Genomic DNA, 21,562 nt, shown 5'->3' with positions numbered 1-21,562 from the left:
TTTAAATCCAGATTAAACCTTAATGAAATTAAAAGTAAGATTCGGCGATGTGAGATCATTCAAGGATTACACTGCATCTTGAATTCAGAACTGAGCTATATCTGATCATGTGGCTCTAAATCAACTGTGTGGAATTAAACAGATTGTAGATAATGAATTATACTAAGTTTAAAATAAGATGAATTTCTTATACTTTTTTTCAGTCTTGGAAGGTTGTTCTGATATTCCCCTATTGAATATAACCTAAATTAACATTACTAATGGATTTAATGAACATTTTTAGTTTGTTGTTTAAAATTTAATGCAAATTTAAGTAAAAATCTTGGATCAACAAATTTTCAATTATCTTTAAATTGCATGGTGCATCTAAGGCCTAGACCACATGTTCACAGGTATTTTTGTAAACTGCGTTTTTCCTCCCAAATGCAAAAACAGAATTGAAGCGCTGTCGAGGCCAGTTAGCAGGCTGGGCCACACACACACACACACACCAACAACGTTGGCGACGGGGTCTGGCCGGTGTCGTTGGAGTGTTGGATAATGTAGCAGTGATCTCTGTAGCGCATTCTGACGCGTCTGTTCCTCAATACACATACATACATTTATGTGTAAACCTGTAAAAAGTCCTGTTAGCAAGTTATTTGGCCACGTGTGCTGTTCATGGATGTGTTTATGCTGCCATTGCATGACATGTCGCCTCATTAGTGACACCTCACAAAGGAGATAACAACTCTCACACAAGCCAAAAACTCAGTTGTCTTTGTCTACAAGTCAACACTGAAAACAGAGTTTCTGAAAGTCTTTGCCAGAGTTAAACAAAAGCTCAGTTTTCAGTGACCTAAAACACCATTTGGGTGTGGACCAAAGGCCAAAAAGAGTCATCTAAGTTATAGGGTGTAGGGCGGCAACATACAGTCATGCAGAGCTAGCAGTCATTGCCTCTCTGTGTTCAGTATCTCAGAAAGGAAGAAAACACGACACAACCCACTGGAGCATTAATGAAATGTTTGAAATCTGGGATCCTTAGCTCTGTTTGGTGTTATAATCCCACACTTTATGAAAACAAAATACACCGCTGCCAGGCAGACTTAAAAACGCAGCTTGACTTTCCAGGTTGTGTTATTGAGTCGATTCATTAGTGAATTAATTTGTTATGGCTTAACCACACAGACGTGGTGCCACAAGGTTTCTCTGGGATGTTATTACCCCTGAAAAACAAAACAGAACCTCAGATCTGCGAACGAAAGAATACTCATAACGAAGGTGAAATTAAGTGCTGATTTGAATATATTACTCCCAAGACAACAATCCCAAACATGCGGTGTGCTATCTAATGTTTTTCCCTGAAGTTAGAACTGGCAGCCGTCACAAACATTATGCAGTGTGAGGGAGGTCAAAGCGTGCATATAGAGCGCCGTCTGAACAGAAAATAGAAGTTTAGTCCCACATGGCGTGTGCAATGATGCTGCCTGAAACCTTAAGTGTTCTGCTTCCATATCCTCTTATGATCCACTAGACATTCTTCTCCACGGGGGGGGTGATGGATGACTTAACCCAGAGCAGCGCTCTCTGCCACAGTTGACCCAGATTGAACTACGTGTGTGTGAAATGTGTTTATGTGTGTGTGTGGTTGCCAAGCGATGGAGAATGAAAGACAGAGTGTTTTTTTTTGTGTGTTTTTTTCAGTGAGAGCGCAGGCAGGCAGGCAGCACACGAGAGGAGGGAGGTTATGTGTTGACATGTGGATGAGTGTGCATGTGTGGGCGTGCGCACGGCACGACTGACAGAGAAGTGATGTACGACTCGGTGCCTACTTCATCTGACTCTAACAGACACTCGCGGTCTCGCAGTGTTGTAACTCAGGGGGTGCGAAGACTTGTGGCTTTCTGCGGGATTAATGTCAAATGGAATAGAAAACATAAAGCTAATCCTCTCAGCCCTTGTTCTGAGATACAAAGTCGCTTCATAAGGATTTCCGACCACTCAATTGAAAACAGCCTTCGCTTATGATTTTTCTCACAGCTCTGGGTGGCTCAGTGAAAGTTTCATCAGGATTGTAATTAAGCTTTTTAAGAACTTTTTTTTATTTTTTTTATTTTATTGCTACACATTATTTTATTAAAGGGCAGATCCATTATTTGGTGTTTTTTAAGGTTTTTACGTCTGCAGCTTCCCAGTGGTTTTCCTTATGTATTCAAATCCGAATATTCAAATTTTGGTCAAAGTATGCATGTTTTAGCCTTAAAATGCTATTTTACAGTAACTTAGATGGCGGTCGGCATGCTCCCAGTTTGGGGAAGCAGACAGGATTACCAACATGAAAGCAAAGCAATGTTCTGCTGTTTGGACGCCACTTTAGTTCGGATCCAAAAGTCACACACTAACACAAACAAACTAACTGATCGATGCAGAGGTAGACCAGAAACTCCCGTCTTCCGCAAGGTAAAATTACTGTTTTTATGAATGGAGTCTGGTGGCTTTGAAGAGAGCGATATAACGGCTTCAGTGCCTTGTCGGAAAGGGCTGTCTGACCGCGAGGTAAAGCGGTGAAAATATTCTAAATAACGTACACTTAAACTGATATTGATTATTTTTTACAGCCCTTTCCGACGGAGAACTGTAGCCGTTATATTGCTCTCTTCAAAGCCACCAGACTCCATTCACAAAAACAGTCATTTTACCTTGCGGAAGACGGGAGTATACATAAAACCCAACTTCAAAAAATCCGAGCTAACCCTTACAGTTATTTCCAAACTTAGCACAGCTAAGACACATTATCCATAACCTTATTGATTATCTTCATGATCAGCTGAGTGGGCGTTTCCATTTGAAAACAACGGAAAACAACGCAGATGGACCCACCCTTTCAATTTAAACCGTGCTAGCTCCCAGAGAGCCGTCTTTCCTCAATCAAAGCACTGTCTGCCTGACTCCATAACCGATCTGTCTCATCCCCTCTCCTGTCTGCTTTCTCTTCAGAGTCACCCTGCATCACTGAAGCTCCTGATTGAAGCGGAAGGTGAGCAGCTGCTCCTGGCTCTGGAGAAAAACGAGTAAGTGTTCCCTCCATTCACACTTGGCCTTCGCTCGTAACTGAGTGCTTTCTGCAGTACAAATGGGTGACATATGCACTGCCCAGGGGCTACAACCGGGGCTGAAGACAAGCTGTGTGTCACACATAAGCAGCCAGGCATAGAGGGAAGGAGGAAATCGTTCTCTCTTCTTGCACTGCTAGAGCAGGCATAGCGGTGCTCTCCGCGCTTTGGTCTTTTCCGTGTGTTGCAACAAAGGCTTGAAAGACGGGATACATCAGCCAGACATTGATGAAAACCGACGTCTTCCTCCTTCTTCTCCCTCTATCTGTTCATTTGATCTATTGGCATAACACAGGGGAGAAGGGGCGCTTTGTTTGAACACAGCACACACTCCTCGCTCTGTATATTAAGATACTGTCAACACGGTGTCAGTCGAGGGACTGGCAAAGGAAGGGGAGCATCATTCGAAAGAGATCAGGTTATCGGAATAGGTACAGTTTTGACAGAGCTCTGGATCTGCTCGGAGGAATATTTGTCATCTTTGCATTTTTTTTTTAACGTGGCCTCGGTCTCAGACAAACTCCGCGTTTTGCTGAGAAGAATGGGACGTGATTGATGGAGCAATATGTTTTCCATCCAGCTCTGCTGCCACACATGAGCAGCCAGGAACAAGCCGAGCTGTCTGTGTGATAGAGAGAAAAAGGGGAGAGGGAAGCAAAGAGAGAGCGGATGGGTTTTTATGTCAGAGTCAGCCATTAATCTCACTTGTTTTCTCGACTTAATATATGTAAATTCCACCTGCAGACTGTGGGACAAAGCTTTTCAACACCAGCGACTGCAATTTTATGGCTTACCTACTTTGAAAATATTTTGATGGGAAACCACACTCAGTCGAATAACATTCCTGCTCTGCACAGGTGGGGGATTTTGCAAAGCTGACTTGCAGATTGTCAAATTTTCACCAGCCCCCATTTATAGCAGGGAATTACGCTCCCTTACAGTAAAAACATTTCAAAATGGGAACCAAACCTTCCCTCTGTGATCAGCTACAGTGGGAAAACACCTTTGTGTTCCCATGCATCCCCTCTCATCCAGCACGGCTGTCATCGTTGTCCAATAGCATTAAACGTAAAGCTGAGCTCAAAAACCCCGGGCCAAGATGAACAAACAGAGAGGTGCAATCTAGATCTTTCTAATGAGCTTGAACATGATGGAAAGACTTAACTCAAACAAACCTCCGTGCATGCCAAATACCATAGATTACTCTCGACACTTACAGCGCGTCTGGATAACACGGTTTAATTACTGGCAAGGGCTGACTTTTCATCATCTGCAGATTCTCACAACACGTCTGCGATAAGTCAAAATACTCCTTATAAAAAAAAAAAAAAAAATCAAAATAGAAACTACTTTATGCCACGCATGTTTGACAAGACGAATCGCAAATAGGCCTGGATTTGAAGAGGATGTGTGCTGTTGAGTGGAGTTTGCTCTGCGGATCAGCGCACCAGAGCCAGAACCGAACCTGCTGTGCTGACATTAAGTGAGGGTTTTACGTCTGAGGCTGCTGGCAGATTGGCCGCTGATGAAATCCAGTTGTTCAAACACAGCCGGCATCAGAGGAGGAGGAGGAGGAGGAGGAGGAGGGGGAAAAATGTGGTCCAGAATTAAATGATTTGATTTAAACCCCCGGATTTATTTTTGTTTTCCCAGGTCTTTGTTAATAAACAGCGCTGGCAACCAAACACGAGCGAGGTGTGCTGCACAGCTGAACGCGCTCATTTGGGTTGTATTGAGAGGTGAACACGCTCAGAGTGTGTCTGAACTCACATCACCCCTGCAGCGTAGTAGAGAGTTAGCAGAGGTCGCTGAGGAAGGCTGGGATGCATGAAAAGTTTATCGGAAACTGCTTGAAACGATTACACTTTTTAGTTTCTGCCTATTTGTGGCAAGACTTAACAACAATGTATTAAACGGCTAAATGAAACGCCAGAAACAATAGAAAAAGCCAATTTAACTACATAAAACGCATCTCTTAAGTCTCTGTAATATGTTGCTTTGGCTTGATGACTGATTTACTGTGAAGGTTACAACTTTGACATTTGAAGTTTATGTTTAACCTTCAGCTGGATCCCTGTTATTACAGTGTTTGGCCCAATAAACCAAAGTTCTTCTTAGGAATTAAGTCTGTCCTCAATGAACTTTGAACAAAAAGTTTTATGCTACAATCTGCGACTTGTTATACTAATTTCGATGTATGAAACTTAGATGATAGGCTGCAAATATCAGTCAGTTGTATTCATATTCTTACAAAGAAGTCAGATATTCTCATCCTTTATATCCATTTGACACCAGCGCCACGCTGAGCTGTCACATACCGTCACTCCATTTATGATAAAGCAGTGACTTTAAGAGAGACAGACACTCTCAAAAGAAGTTGTGAAGTATTGACTTCTTACTGTATCATTTCTCCTCACAAGAGACACTCTTATCATACTCCTGAGTGGCATCTTCCCAGTGACAGTTTCCAGTTAAAACCATGTAAGGGTAGCATTGTAACTGCTTCCAGTGGGCTACCTCCAGGTCTGAAAAGTGAAGCCAATGAGGAAGTGCCTTAAACTTGCATGCTTTCTAATAGCCAGCAGGGGGCGACTCCTCTGGTTGCAAAAAGAAGTCTGATTGTATAGAAGTCTATGAGAAAATGAGCCTACTTCTCACTTGATTTATTACCTCAGTAAACATTGTAAACTTTAGTTTACAAACCAATTGATGTCTATGCTGCAACCTTGTCTTTTGGTTTTACTATTTCCATTCAGTATCTGAGAAAATGTGCTCTGTTGTGGATGTCTGCTTGTAATAAAGCACAGCTTCTTACTTTAATGGTGAGCTGTGTAATGTCAGCAGCACTGATGACATTTAGAGAGCCTGGAACGCCTGGAATGATGAAAACTGTTCTTGATGGTACAAAGCTATAGTGTGTTTGTGAGGCCAATATGCAGCTTTGTTTGGTGCGTCTGCTCTTTGGCATTAAGGGCCGCGGAAGCAGGAGACATAGGCGTCAGATATTCCTATGTTTCCGGACACCCTTTGAAAGCAGCCTGTTGTCGGGAAGGAAAGGGCGCACGCTGCCTCGGGCAACGTGTCAACCGTTGAACTGGAGCTCCACGTGATGGTTCAAGAAACGTCTGCTTCAAAGATCAAGGCCCTCTCCATGTGGAAATGCTGCTACTTCACACACCCATGTATCGCTGTATCTTCAAATGCGAAAAATTGCAAGTAAGAATATTGATTAGTCATTAGATTATCAACATCGGAGTGACTTTTACTCAGCAATTACTGATGCTTTCCCTTATTTGCAAAAAGATGAAAAACATGAAGGACATTTTTTAAGTGTTATCCTCATCATCATTTGGGGCCTCGTGGGAAATAGTGAACAAATTACCCACAAGAAAAAGAGCATGTGCTCTAGACAGTATTGGTTTTAGCTGCCAGTATTTTTCATCATTAGCTACTGCAGTGCTCTGTGCTTAGAGTTGGATAAGTATCCATGCAGGAAAACCAGCGGTGAATAAAGCCCCGAAGTGCATGTTGATATTACAACACTTCTTTAATGAGTAGTTTGATTCCAATGTTCAATGCCAAACATATCAATCCTAAAATTTGGTGTCAGGAGGCGTTGTCAGGGATTAAGGATGTGATCGAAATGTAGTCGGTGAAAAAGATGGCATATAAAACCACCCGATTGAACCACAGGTGGCCCTTAAAGCATCCTGCAGGCGTAGTAAGTTCAGGTTTTTCACCCAGGACGTTAATTAGCAGAGGTAGTAATCATGATACTGGTGATAAAATGCAAGTCCAGCTGGTGAAAATTAAACTTTAAATGAACCTCCACGCAGTGTTAGCCCGGCGGTGTTGCTCATGCTCCCTTAGATTTGCACTAATTAAAAGTTTTCCTGACCGGAAGTGTCAAGTTGTTGATCAAGTAAGCCTGATCACTGTCATCTAGTTGATGACTAAACGGGAAGCTTCACATGGCATTTTTACAGCCGGTTAGACTGTTATCATGTCATTAAATGGGCGTTATCAGTTGTTATCAGCCTCAAAGATGTGGGTCAAAAGGGGCCTGCTACACCCACTAGTAGGTATTATTATAGATTCACATGGGCGATCACCGAAAGGAACGCTGCGGTGTAGAGACTTACTTTAACTTGCAGCTGCTTCGTCACCACTGTAGCTGTTTTTTTTTTAATTCAGTTTTACATTTACATTTCATGAACTGAACAGTCGAATCGGTTGCATTTGCAAAATAGCACATTTGTTCTTTATTACCTGAAGGTTAAGGTCATTTATTACACGACTCTGAACCCATGAGAGAATCCCTGAAGCTTGTGCACATCTAGACCAGGGTTGGCGGGGTAGTTGTTGAGCTTTGACCACTGGGTATGGAGCCATTTCTGGCCAAGCTGTTCGTGCAACTCTTGCAGCTTTGAATGCGAGGCCTCCAGGCATATCAAGATGAGTCCCAAGCTGAGCAGGCAGCATGCTCTCCATATGCGTTTCCCTTTCTAATGGACTGCAGAATCACTGAAAGGAGGCCTGGGGCTCGTCAACTGGGTGGAGGATGATCTCTGCTGCCTGCACTTGGGGGTTTCTCCCTGCTCATCATGTTGTTTAGCTGTAAGCAGAAGGGGCCTGGAGGTTTGGCTATCCATCTTTTGGAGTCTGTTGTGCTGCAAGACAAACAGACACTTTAATCTGGCCTTTTCCCCGGACAGAGGGTATGCAGAGGATACTGAGTGTGAGGTCTGGCTGCAAACTTCTTCTATCTCTCTGGAAGAACAATAAAAATCAGCCTGGACGGGATCCAGACACAAGTTGTCCCGGTTTGCGTATTGTGTTTTAGGGATGTTATTTAACTCCATATCTCATGCTGGACTGCTGCTGGTCTGTGACCTGTCGCTTCTCTCAGTGAAGACGTGCTCGTGTGTCACTGAAAACATGACACAGGAAGCTGCCTCTCCTGGGGAGCTGGACAAACAGAAGGCTAAAGACGGCGCACAAATAACCAGGCCTTTCTGGAAAAAAAGACCTCACTCGTGACCTCCTTTGTAGAGTTATTGTCCTCGGCTGCTGAGCCACACACAGATTGTTTAAGGAACGTCAAACTCAATGTGTGACCCATGTGTATGAAATCCTTCCTCTTGTCATTGAGCCAGGACTGAGACAAGGAGTGTTTCAAATCCTTCCCCAAGTCTGGGCTTCAGTGCTTACTCAAACTGAACAGTTTAAAATGTGTGTATTACAGATTTGAATGTCTGTAAAAACTGCTGTACCCTTGTTCCTTAATGGATTGACATGAGGCTCGACCAATAGAATCACGTTTAGTTGGAGTTGGTTGATTTCATTGGGCGTTTTCGATTAACTGGGTAAGAATGAAAGCTTCCTCTTGTTAATATCCCGTTAAATACTTTGTTCCCATAGTTACGTGCTAGCCCAGCATCCTTACATCCAGCTAGAGTAAGAACATGTGGATAAAGAAGAGTACAAGAAAGGAGGAAGGACAGGGAAGGGAGGAGATGAAGATAAATCTGGTGATTTGAAGTCTCCATCCACAAAGGCATTAAAGCTTGAGATGCTGTATGTGCTCTTCCTGTTACGCTCCTATTATCACCGTGGATGTGACATTATATTAAAGCCTTGCTCCTGATTATCTTATCTGTATCCCCTGTCAGTGTGTAATCGGCTTGTCCTCTCTTCTAATAGCCGAGCATTCCCAGAGAAATAGAGACGCATGGACAGTGATGGTGGCGATACACCAAATCCTTAACCTTAACCATTGGAGGTCAATGTCTAACCTTAACCATTGGAGGTCAATGTCTAACCTTAACCATTGGAGGTCAATGCCTAACCTTAACCATTGGAGGTCAATGCCTAACCTTAACCATTGGAGGTCAATGCCTAACCTTAACCATTCGAGGTCAATGCCTAACCTTAACTATTTGAAGTCAATGCCTAACCTTAACCATCTGAGGTCAATGCCTAACCTTAAGCATTGGAGATCAATACTTAACCTTAAGCATTCAAGATCAACCTTAAGCATTTCACGAGAGTTTCGCAACTTGTGGGTTACCTTCTAGACACGCCGAGCCTTATCCATCATTCAACACGCGGCCGGATCTCCTGCTCTCCATAGAAAATGAATAGGAAACGTCAACTTCACATCTCCACCTTTTAGATAGTAGCCGAATGAGTCATCGGCAGGTGTATACTGTACATTACAGTGAAAGTAATTATGGAGAGGGAACAAACAGCCCAGTCCACTCACTAACCATCATCATGAACAGATATACCCAAATGTAACTTGGATACACTGCATGCTTGTATACCAATTTATTCTCTCTTTTCTGCCGACAAACATATAATCTCATCAGCAAAATTCAAACACACACACACATCATTTTGTAAACCTTACTTCCAGGAGAAGGATGCACTGAGGTTAACTCTAGCCTTTGTACCTTTCTTGTTACCCTTGCGGCTGCAAGGCCATGATATACTGTGATTCATTAGTTTCAAAGACGAGCCTTGGAAATGGGCTCGTCTCTGTCCAGAGCCTGCGCCTTTCAACTGCTTCCTTCAAAAGGGAATTTTTTGGAAGGAGCTTCCCTCTTTTGAATTGCCTTCTCAGAAGCTCCAATTATTTTCGAGCTTAGAGCAGTAATTAATAAGGTGGACTCGCCTCCGTGTTTCTAATTAATTAGGAGGCGCCCAGTAACACTGGAAAGCTCTTAGGATGGCTCGTCCCTTCTTTCAGGATGAAGAAGAGTGAGATGCACGGTGTCCTTTTAATGTTTTGTCTAAATTAGTTTTTATTGGTCTAGAAGCTTCCCATCACAACATAACCTTCAAGTTTACTTCAAAGCTCCAAAATAACTCAACCCGTTCACCTGATGTCACTTTCTCTCTGTCTAGCTTTCTAGTTTCCCAAAGCCCAAGATGACGTCCCTCAAATATTTTGTTTTGTCCACAACTGAAAGATATTAAGTTTACTGTCATGAGGAGTAAAGAAACCAGAAAATATTCACATTTAAGAAGCTGGGATCAGAGAATATTTACTTTTTCTTTTTAAAAAAAGTACTTAAACTGATTAATCGATTATCTAAATAGTTGGCGATTAATTTTAATAGTTGACAACTAATTGATTAATTGTTGCAGCTCTTAAAAATACTAAGCTTTGAGATCATTTGTGTCTGATATAGCTTTTCTGATTACCATGTTAAACATTCGTAACATTGCATCTAGTCCTTCTCTGTCATTGAAAATCCAAAATCCATGAATATATGAATATTCATATTTCAAAAGTTTAACTTCTGGACATGTTTCCTAAAAAATAAAGTTTAAAAGTCTTAGTGTTTCCACATCACTCTTGTGTAAGTTGCAAATTTTGGCTTCGAAATTGGTGGTCACAAAATCATACGTGCATGCCTTAAACACAGATTTAAGATGAGCATATATAGAGAAACCTTCCTTCTTCAGCAGATAATGTGAAAACAGAATGCTCGTGCAAAATACTGTCCATGCATCATTCTGCACAGTGAAGGTCAAACATGTAAAGTCACAATAATTTGTGACTTTAAGTATAAAAGAAGAAGAAAATGAAGATTGAGTATCTGACTCAATGGCTTGTTTAAAAGACATTTTGTGCAGTGATAAGGGGTCTTCCCCTCTCTGCTCTGAGCCCTTTACCAGACGGACCACGGGGGTCTCAGGACCCCAGCTGGTAGATCTATTCTTCAGCTTCCCTCCCTTCACCATGAAGAACACAGCCAAATGAAACCTGCTGTAAGCAGCAGTTTGTCTCTGGAGGACGAGCCATCACTCACTACTTACTGTACCTTCCCCATGGAGCTTACAGAGGGTACTGCAGCATTTAAGATTAAAACAACTAGTGCAGTGCCCGTTGAAAACATGCCTGTTCAGAACGGGCTTAATGCTTGGCCTGTGGTGTTGCTGCTTGCAGCTTTCGTGAGAACCGCTCATACAAAAAATGTCACACTCGACACTGAGCTTCCTTGGGTTCTGAGCAATACCAAAGAACGTATATTGCCAAGAAGTAAAAGTCAATTGCTCGTTTGTCCATTGCAACATCACCGCCCAGCGGCAAAGCTACGCCTCCACCATTTTGGACTGAAAGCGACTGCTGGAAGCAAGTAAAATATCCGCCTAAAAAGTGCCGTATAAAAGTAAAACAACATTATTTTTATTCTGTTGTCATATTCTACCAAAAGGGCCTGTGTTGAACAATAAAATATTATAAATTCAATAAACGTTTTCAGTCTAAAATGCCAGCAGTGGAGTTTTGTCTCTTTGCTTATATACTCTTTGGCAATACATCCGTCATAATAGCGTCACACACTCAAGTCACGGCTACTCACGGTCAGAAAAAGCATTGAAATCACGGGAAAAAACACCAGGGACAAACTTCATTGTAAGGCAAGATATAGATAACTGCCTGGGGCCACTAACTAAAAGGGCCCCAAACAGCTATAGATTTATTAAGATGTATAGATGTGAAAAATATTGAATTCTGTTACTATTCTAACTCGTTGTACCCTGAAACAACTTACAAAAGGCCCCCAAAGCACTTAAACATATCTATCTCAACTGTATAGGCCTACTACTTACTGTGTACTTCTACTTCAGGGGAACACATTGTATTATTACATTTACCTGACAGAGAAATGTTACTCCCTTGGGTACCCAGCAATTCACCCACCAAGAGTGAAGTAGATCGGATGAGCGGTTCTTGAGATATGCAAAGGACAGACAAAGATTCCTTGTTTTGTTAGATACAGTTTAAAATGTGTAGATGCATTTCATGATATTTCTGTTTCAGTATTCCATCAGATCAATACTAAAATACCAAAATCAAATCATTCTGATCATACTTTTAATTTAGGTAATGATAGCTGATGAGGAAGTTGTTTCCATAGTTGCCTCTTTAACCATTAGGCTGCGATCAACCTGTCAGAGGCCATAGGAGCTGAGATTTACAGAGTGCTGCTGTGTAGGTAGTACTCTTAGAAACAAGTGGACTGCTTTTTGTTTCATGGAAGACATGACGGCAAACAGAGAGACAACCAGACATCCCTCCCCCTGTTGTTTTTCATCTTCCGTATGAGTCATCTTTTAAGAGCCATTTCTTGCTTTATTATGAACCCGGTGTGCAAGATTTTTGGTGTTAAAGTAACAATTCAAAGGCTGAACAGTAACCCATTTTATTTTACCTGTAAATGCCAGATAAGATTGCATTAAAAGTTATGAGCAGGGGGGGATTTTGAAAGCAGACGAGGCCATGTGTTTCATTTTCAGACCTTTATGTAACTTCTTTCTAACATTTAATAGAGCATACGGCAAGGCTTTATCCGCAAGAACATTTATTGCACCACTTTTCAACATATTCCAGACGGCTGATCAAGTTTAAGCACGTATTATTTCCTTTATTTCCAACTCTCCATCCATCTTGTGAATGTGTTGAGAAGAATTCCTTGAATAAGAGCATGACCTCATGTTTCATCCATGTCTAATCTTGACTCCACTATATCAGACAGGAGAAGCACTATTGAGATTGCACTATGTGACAACACACCAAGTGAATTATATTTTTATTTTGTGTCCCTCTCCAAACTCTATTATTAATGTTTTTTTTAAAAATATGAATACTGGAATATTTTCACACCACAACAATATCGCAGGTGTCATCAGTTAGGTCCCTTCTGATACTGTCGCCTTTCACAATACCACAATTAAAAGCACCTGTTTTCATCTATTGGCTGGTTGCAGGAACATTAAACTGGATATTCCCATGCACATTTTAGAACATTTTCATCCTACAAATAAATAAATGAGCAAACATTTCATTAGAGTGCTTCCTCATGTTCGTGTGTAAGCATTTAAGTTTTAAAATGGAAAGGGCGAATCAACAAAGTACTTTGATTTTAATGTGCAGTGGATTTTTCATTGTTAATATATGGCAGCAATAATCAAACTTGGAGACCAGTAACCATGCTGTCTTCCAAAAATGCCTGCAATAATGTCGTAGCAGCTGTGTGAAGACATGGGGGGGAAATAAGCAAGCACAATAAAATAACTTTATGGCCCTAAACTGTGGAACACCATCTCCTTGGATCTTAGAACAGAAAACTCCTTTGGAAACTTTTAGTAAGGGATAACGTACAGCGAGCCGGTCGCATCGCTCTGTCTGGGTTTATTTCACAACAGTGACCCGCTAGCTGTACATTATCCCGCTTATTACACGGCTACTTACTTAATAGATCAATAATTTGACACAAAAACCCGAGCCCACTGGTGGGCCCGGCCGCTATTTTGTCTTTCAAAGGTTGTAGCGGGCTCAGTCTCAGAGTGAAGATACTGATGTCATATGAAACTAGAAAACCTAAGGATCGATTGGTACCAACCATGTCATGTTAGTCGGGAAGAACGCTAAATAACACTCCAAAGTTACGTAAAATTTTGGCAAGGAAAAACTGTAATGTCCACTTTCAAAGCGATCCCTTGACCTCTGACATGTGAAGAAAAACTCTGAGATGAACAGAGTGAAAACTGTATCTTATTAGATAAAACAGATGTTGACAAACTGCATAATTTGCAGTTGAAAAAAGGTAATAAATCGCAATATATCTTATCGCAATACTCATATAGAATATCGCAAAATGTTTAGAATAAGAAATAAGAACGTATCGTGACTTAGGTATGGTGATAATATCTTATCGTGGGGTCTCTGGTGATTCCCACCCATAGTGTTGCTGGACATTTGTAGGAGAATGCATGAAACATAAGGAATAACTTTACGTAAGATATCATACGAACTGTTGTATACGTTGTATTGGGGCTCATGTAATGCAACTGGGAAGTAGAGCAAAAACACACACCCTGTATATTGCCCATAAGGATTAATACATAGTTTTTACATTCAATAAACAGTAGCAGCACAGTAATACGGACTTATTTGAATGTGAATTGCCAGAAAATTGCCAGAAAATGTGGATTTATTGGAGGTTTTTGAGGATTTTGGAGTACAAAAGTGAGTTTTAGCACCCGTCAGCCAAGGCTCTCTATCTTCATCTTCCTTTCCATTAGATTGTTTGTCTTTCTGTCCTGTTCTCTGGCTCGCGATCCCTCCCTTTCACCTATTTAAGCAAACGCTCTCCATAAATTGTAGTGAAATCTCATTTTCTCAAGGCTTCGGAGTGCCAAAGGGAATAAACAAAAGCAGCCAAAGTTTTTGACCTCTGTGGCTGCTGACCATAAAGATAATCAGTCCAGGCTCACAGTGCTGGCTTCCATCCTCCCTCTGACAGACAGACAAATAGATCTACGCTGCGAGTTAAGCCGGGAGGGAACGCTCGCTCTACTTGTCCTCCATCCTGTTCTGTCCGTTCTCACAGTCCGCTGACCTTCCTATGACCAGCACTCCCTGCGTGTGGGGGTCACTGACTGAGCGAAGAAGCCACGCGTGGTCATCAGTCAGACGGTCAGATCTGGGCTGAAGGAAGCCCGTCTGTTTCAGCTGATCTAGGAGTTTTTCCCCCCCTTCTGTTGCCCTACACATGCTCACGCAGAGCAGTGTCCTTGTGAAAAATGAATGCTGGATGGAAAGCAAAAAACAGCATCCGTTCCAGTTGACTAGCACAGCAAAAAGCTCCAGCAGCGGCTTGCCCTAAAAGGTAGCATCTGTGCTGATGATCCTTTTCCAATTTGTTTCCTTTTGTTTTCTTGCTTTTGACTCATTTAAAAACTTCAAATCCGATGGGAAACCTGTGTAGGAGTTAGAGTTCAGATGTCTCTTTCATCACTAAATTTAGCTTTAGTGATAAAAGGAAATGGTGCGGAGAAAGTCGGGGACCTGGAGCACGGAGTCTTCCCCTGTCTCCATGTCATGCAGAAAGCAGATGCTTTTGCTTTCCCATCCCACTCGTCATTTAATGTTATGCGTCTGAGGCCTCGCGGCGCTGAGAGATGGACACACAGGGAGTAGACGAAGGATGTGTGATGACTGGATTGGAGGTTTCTGGTGTTTTCGCTTTGTCAGATGAGGTGTGAAGGCAGTCGTCCTTCTCTTCTGTCTACCTGCCTCCATGTCTCTCCCTCCTTATGTATTTTCTTGCCGTCAGCAGCTTCTAATAACTCCCCGTTGGGGTGCGGGACACGGCAGGGTCTCCTTCGGTTGGCCCCCACATATTCCTCCTCACTCACTCTCACCTAATCCCTCCAGCACTGGGGACAGGCAGTGAGCTGCCAACAACAATAGGAGCTGCCAGGGTTTGATAAAGAGGCTGCAGAGTGCTTCGGGGTGCAGGGACCCCGTGGAATCGAGGCCTGAGTCCGTGACACAGATGCCTTAAAATCATCAACGGAGTTTCCGAGCTAACGGGGTCACGGGTAGGTTGTAAATTCACAGAGGGTTAAGCAGGAAACTGCATTTGTTGACACACGAGCTGAGAGAAAAGCTATAGGTTGTCCTTCTTGCGAAACAACAAGGCATATATTTAGTTGGCGGGAGTAGATTCAGTTGTCCACTGAGGATATCTTTTCTGTAAATTTGGGGGTTTTAGCAAGTTGACGGGAGTCGAATTGTTCCACATTTTTGGAAATACATTTATTCACTTTCTTGACGAGAGTTAAGGCGCTTTCACAAGCCAACATTTAGTCCTTTTTTAATCGAGCTCCGGTGCAGTTCAACCCCCGCTGGAGTTCGTTTTGGCAGGTGTGAACGCAGTAATCGTACTCTGGTGACGACTTAAACAACCGGTTTCGAGACCACTTGCGAGAGATGGTCCGTTCTCAGGCAAACCAAAATGCAGGCTGCCTGTGTGGGAATTTGTTGAGAAGGACAACAGGTAAACGACAGGTTAACACGAGTGGGAGAGGACTGACCTGTTTGAGTTCATTTGCCGCCATCGCTAGTCCTGCGATGGGACTATTGCGCATGCACACATCCTGATGTCGATGTAACAATACATCATGCAGCCCTAACTAGGGGTCGACCGATGTGTTTTTTTCAGGATCGATACCGATTATTAGTAATCAAGGCGATCGATAACCAATATTTTTAACACATTTGCAGTAAAAATGAAAATCTTGGTGCCAAAAATTGGAAATATCACAAACTCCAACACAAAACTTTGTTGAATTGCCTTAAAGCATATGTTTAATTAAAAGGAAACTTTTCAACATTACCTTAAAATAAAAAGTGCACGGAGCTCCCAGCAGCATTTCTTATAAAGTTAACCAAAAATTTGAATACATAAATAAATAAAATATCTCCCTGAAGTTTTAGAAAGTGAAAAAATAAATAAAACTTGCAAAAGTTAAATTTGAACTGAAATTTGAGCCTCAATTAGTCAGCAGCAGCAGATTGTGGTGCAGAAAGCAGAGTTACTCAGCTTGCTCTCCAGTGAGACAGTTAACCCTTTTCTTTAGTTTATCCATCTGCAATGAGGGTTTAGACTAACATACAGATACAAGACCGATTTTTCTCATCTGACCCTCGGCAAGAAACCAAAATGTCGAGCTATTCCTTTAACATTCTACTATTGTAAATGTCTGCAGTGGTATATTTGATTGGCTGATTCCAGTTTTTTTAGACTCAGTATATTCAAATCAGCCAATGAATTACTGAATAAATAAATGATTCAGTAGATTCAGTATTTCCCCAGAAGAGCAGCGTGGAGAAGGCTTTGAAACAGACCTTCATGTTGGGATATAGAATTCACACAAAATACAATTGAATAGTTAACTGAATGGTTAAAATCTGAAAAAATGAAAAATAATTGAAAATGTTTCAAGGCTCTTCGTTTTGGTGTTTTTTGGTCCAAATGTTCAGAAGTGGTTCGGGGATGTTGTGCTCGTTCATGGCCTCAGAATTCCTTCGGTCTTCGGTCTGGCTATTGATTTTGTTTGAGATGCAGATAAAAATTAATAAACATACGTGGATGTAAATCAAGCACGCTCACCTTTTCTTTACGCTCGATGAGTCATCGATGCCGTAAAAAAAAGGAACGAGCCCCATGCTGTGTGCAGCTCCATTCTGCACGCTCTGATGTACGATGTGATTCTTACAAACAATCTCTCGGAGAAAGCCAATAATGTTCCACTTCCTGGGTGCGTCGGCTGAACGGCAAGAGCTATATTCCTTCACAGGGATCAATGGACCGCGGATGATCGATGAGCTACTCGTGCATTATTGGGAAATCAATCAGCGACTTCAGAAATGATGTCGAGAGCTGATTCAAAGAAGCATGACATAACAGGATCTTTTGTCAGCAGAAAATGGTTTTAATGGAAGCCGGTAGAGATTTATGAATGCTCAGAGGGTTGGGAAACTTTATAAATTGGACATTTAATTCCTTGTCTTAGTACGGATCACACCTGTTGCAAATGCATGAGGATTCTGACCTTGCACGCTGCATTTCTCTTTAAATAATTTAGCTGTTTTGGTTCTGTCTCCTCCAACTTCAGTCTCGTATCCTTCGTCTCCTGTCAATCATCTCCTAACAGAACACAGGGTCAGGGGGCAGAACCAAACCCAGCTAATCCATAAGAAGCAGACTTTTACTCGAAAGAGGGCGGACATCTCCTTTACTGACACAATCAGAGGGGTGAAAGACATGAAGGGAGGGAGAGCAAATTTGTATTCAGCCCTTAATTGTTTGATTTCCCCGAGGGTGTGCAAGACGGGTGGAGAAGGGCAGGGAAAAAAAGGGAAGGGGAGGGCACACAAGTACAGACAGATTGAATTAATTGAATTGCTGTTTTTTTGCACGTGCGTTTACCTCGTGAAAAGAATGATAGGCTTGATTGTTTGAAGTTCCCTGGCCACTCATTAGTTCAAGCACGAGGTTGCAATGAATATAGATGCATGAGCTTTGGGCCTTGGGCCAGTTCTTCGCAAACCATTTGAATTAATGGGGGGAGAGCTCAAAGCTGTTGTATTAGCATGACCCGTCCTGAAAATGACTTTGCATTCACCCCTTTCCGCCGGTAACATCCTCCCTCCGTTTCAGTGATGTGATGCATTGCTTTGAGGCTGCACGTAAAGCTTATTGTTTCCACTTGGAATGTATCAACAGAGAGAGAATGTGAATTCAATTTAGTCCGTTTCCATCTGCAGGCTTTCAATATTTCCTGATTTTGCAACGAGACATGAATATCAAAATGAGGTATCTGTCTCTGGTATTTCTGCCTCACCCCAATTCAATGGAGGTCTGTGGGGCCCACAGTATTGTAATAAAAACAAAACATTGAAATTCAGCATCTCTCTCCAGAAACTGTGTCCTCAGACTTCACTGTCAGCAGATTTTATAGGTACGGTTTCTTTGGTAGAAAATAGTTGCAGTAAAAATTCACTGTTTGTAATTTGGGTGAACTGCCATGGCCATTTTCAAAGAGGTCCCTTGACCTCTGACCTCAAGATATGTGAATGAAAATGGGTTCTAATAGTACCCACGAGTCTCCCCTTTACAGACATGCCCACTTTATGATAATCACATGCAGTTTGGGGCAAGTCATAGTCAAGTCAGCACACTGACACACTGGCACACTGGCAGCTGTTGTTGTCTGTTGGGCTTCAGTTTGCCATGTTATGATTTGAGCATATTTTTTATGCTAAATGCAGTACCTGTGAGGGTTTCTTGGACATGATCTGTCATTGTTTTGTGTTGTTAATTGATTTCCAATAAACAATATATATATACATTTGCATAAAGCAGCATATTTTCCCACTCCCATGTTGATAAGAGTATTAAATACTTGACAAATCTCCCTTTAAGGTACATTTTGAACAGATAAAAAATGTGTGATTAATTTGCTATTAATCACGATTGATTAATGGCGATTAAATATTTTAATCGATTGCCCTAATAAGTTAGAATCAAAGCTTTTTACAAAAGGGAATTTTGGATCTCTCTTTTTATCACTCCATAAATCAGAAATTACTGTCAACAGCCATGAAAAAAAATAAATTTTCACCATGTTTTCAGGGATAAGATGTGATATAAATCAGGCTATGAATGATATATGAACAAACCCCTCTGTACAAAACCTTCAGAATATAGACAGGAATGAAACTGGTATGTTTGGTGGATGTACGTGCTACTGAAGTGGAGAACATACATTTTGAAGACACTACAGGGGAATAGGGTAAACATATTTAACTAATAGATATCACCATGAAACTTCCCCAGTTGATTACTTACATAAAGACAATTTTTTTTACGTATTACAAGTTTTCTGAAATTTATGTTTAAAAATGATTAATTAATTATCTTAGGGCTGGGTTATATGACGATATTGTTGTATCGTTATGTTTATTTTGCATTCAAGTTCTTCAAATGGGAAAATACTCAAATACTCTCTCACCTTCAAATTTAGTTTCAGACTTTGCAAAACACATTACAGTTCTATAATGCCTTCCTGATTTTCCCATGCAGGATGCACTGAGGGTTGAATAAGTAGTTTAGGAAATCAGCCGGGGAGTGTTGCGGTTTTGCAGATAGTGTTGAAAGAAAAGACTGTGTTGCATGATCTATAAGCCATGAGCCTGATTTGTGTGTGTGTGGAGCGCAAACACAATCCTGGTTGGGGAAACATGCAGCGAGTGTGTACAAGCACACACACACACATGCTCCCACACAGACGCGCATAAATCAAACGGAGCTACCAGCACATTTCGGTGATTCCTGCACACAAGCGGGGACACACTCTCTATTTCCATCTCTCCCACACCCCCGCACGCTGACACACAAGCGGAGCTCGTCCTGAGGGAGATGAAGAGGCAGAGCGGAGGCACGCTCTCTGCCATAGAGGAGCAAAAAGCCCCGGGGGCAGTGATCCACAGCAACAAAGGCGATTTGAGAGACTGCTGCTTTGGCACCCGGCATAATTAGTTTCAGATAACAATGTCACTAGCCTATGCCACGGAAAAAGAAAAAAAAAGAAGAAGAAAAAAACCTCCACCTGGGACAAACTGCCAAGATTTTATTTGTTTTCCTACAATTTAGATTTAATTGCTATCACTTGTCTAATTGCGAACATAAGGAATATTTGAGCGTCATATTCCACTTGACCTGAAGAGTTCACACACGGTGCCGATCAGCTGCCTTTGATAAGTCACATGTGATTACTTTCCCCCTCGCCCTCTGGGATCGTGACATCATGAGCAATAAAGTGATATTAATGTCTTTTTAGAGGAAATGAAAGAGACTTGCCCCGCTGTAAACCATGAGTGAGCAGGTGATGATTTGCTGGGTTGTCATAGACCCAATTTGTCACATGCATGCATGCCTTTGGGTTACAACAAACACTGGGGTGTAAGCACAACACACGAGAGCCAGATGTGAACTGATGTTACATGTCTAGGAGTGACGACAGGCGCAGAAACAATAGAAGGAACGGATGATTATGTGGAAAAACAATCTTCCTGTAGTTATCCTGTCTGGTTTTTATGACTCGTACAAGCTGTAAAACCAGACGACTAGTGAGAAGTTAAACAAACGTGGCTTTTTGTATCATTTTATTAAGTTTTCATTGTGCCTGTCACACTGGAATGTCTGGACTATGTGTCACTTCACGCTGGTGCAGCGAGAGACAAAGTGTTCCCATAATACGGTGAGGCAGCAGCATGTGTGCTTAATGTGACACGGGATGCTAAATGTGTTGAGGGACGGCGTAAAGAAAACAAGTCCTCGTACCTAAATGGCACGTTTGTTCGTGAGCGTTTCCTGGTCTGCATGCCCCCGCTATGGTTGGTCTCATTAAGGTTAACATTGTGGTTGTGGTTATCCTCCACTCTGACCTCCTGGTGGTATAACCGTATCAAGCCACTTCCACCTTTTCTACTTAAAGAACCATTATTCTCGCAACCGCAAGAGCTCGCTTGATGGGAAAGCATAAACATAGTAAACAAACAACTAATGCTGTTGTTTTTCTGGTGAGGATTTGCATTCTTGGACGTTTTGAGGTTGCTTTTGATGGCACGTCTCTGGTTCCTCTGGGCTTTCTCTCTTTTCGTGGTCCACTGATCATACTGCCTCACTTGATGTACATATTCAGCCTTTTTAGCTGCATAGTTGGAGGAGTGATGATCCCAATGTAAGGATGGGTGGCTTCTTAAAGGGATAGTTTGGGTGTTTTAAAGTGGGGTTGTATGAGGTACTTATCCATAGTCAGTGTATGATGACGGTCGACACGCTCCCAGTTTGGAGAAGCAGACAGGAGTTACCGCAAGGAAGCAAAGCAATGTACTGCTGCGGACGGGGCCGGCACCAAAACGTATTTTAGACACCTAAAAGAAAGGCCCACCTAAAAAATTTGAAATCAGTTTAAATGTACGCTATATTTAGAATATTTATGGCGGTTTACTTTGCTGTTAGACAGCTTTACAGTGCAACAGTCTATGTTTCCAACGGGGAACTGAAGTCTTTATTTATGCTCTTGCCAAAGCAACCAGA

The 21,562-nt window shown here is 41.9% G+C and overlaps 1 protein-coding gene across 1 annotated transcript in view; it reads left to right on the top strand.

Moving 5' to 3' along the window:
- Window positions 1-21,562, top strand: part of adam12a (ADAM metallopeptidase domain 12a) — a 93,226-nt gene that overhangs the window by 16,973 nt on the left and 54,691 nt on the right. Inside the window, exon 4 of the mRNA XM_074619473.1 lies at window positions 2,980-3,053. Within this exon, the coding sequence (XP_074475574.1) occupies window positions 2,980-3,053 (74 nt within the window). The remainder of the gene's footprint in view (window positions 1-2,979; window positions 3,054-21,562) is intronic.

Source organism: Sebastes fasciatus, chromosome 20 (genome assembly GCF_043250625.1).
Source record: "Sebastes fasciatus isolate fSebFas1 chromosome 20, fSebFas1.pri, whole genome shotgun sequence".
NCBI lineage: Eukaryota > Metazoa > Chordata > Actinopteri > Perciformes > Sebastidae > Sebastes > Sebastes fasciatus.
Note: the sequence above shows the minus strand (reverse complement) of the source record. Positions and strands in the feature narration are given on the sequence as shown.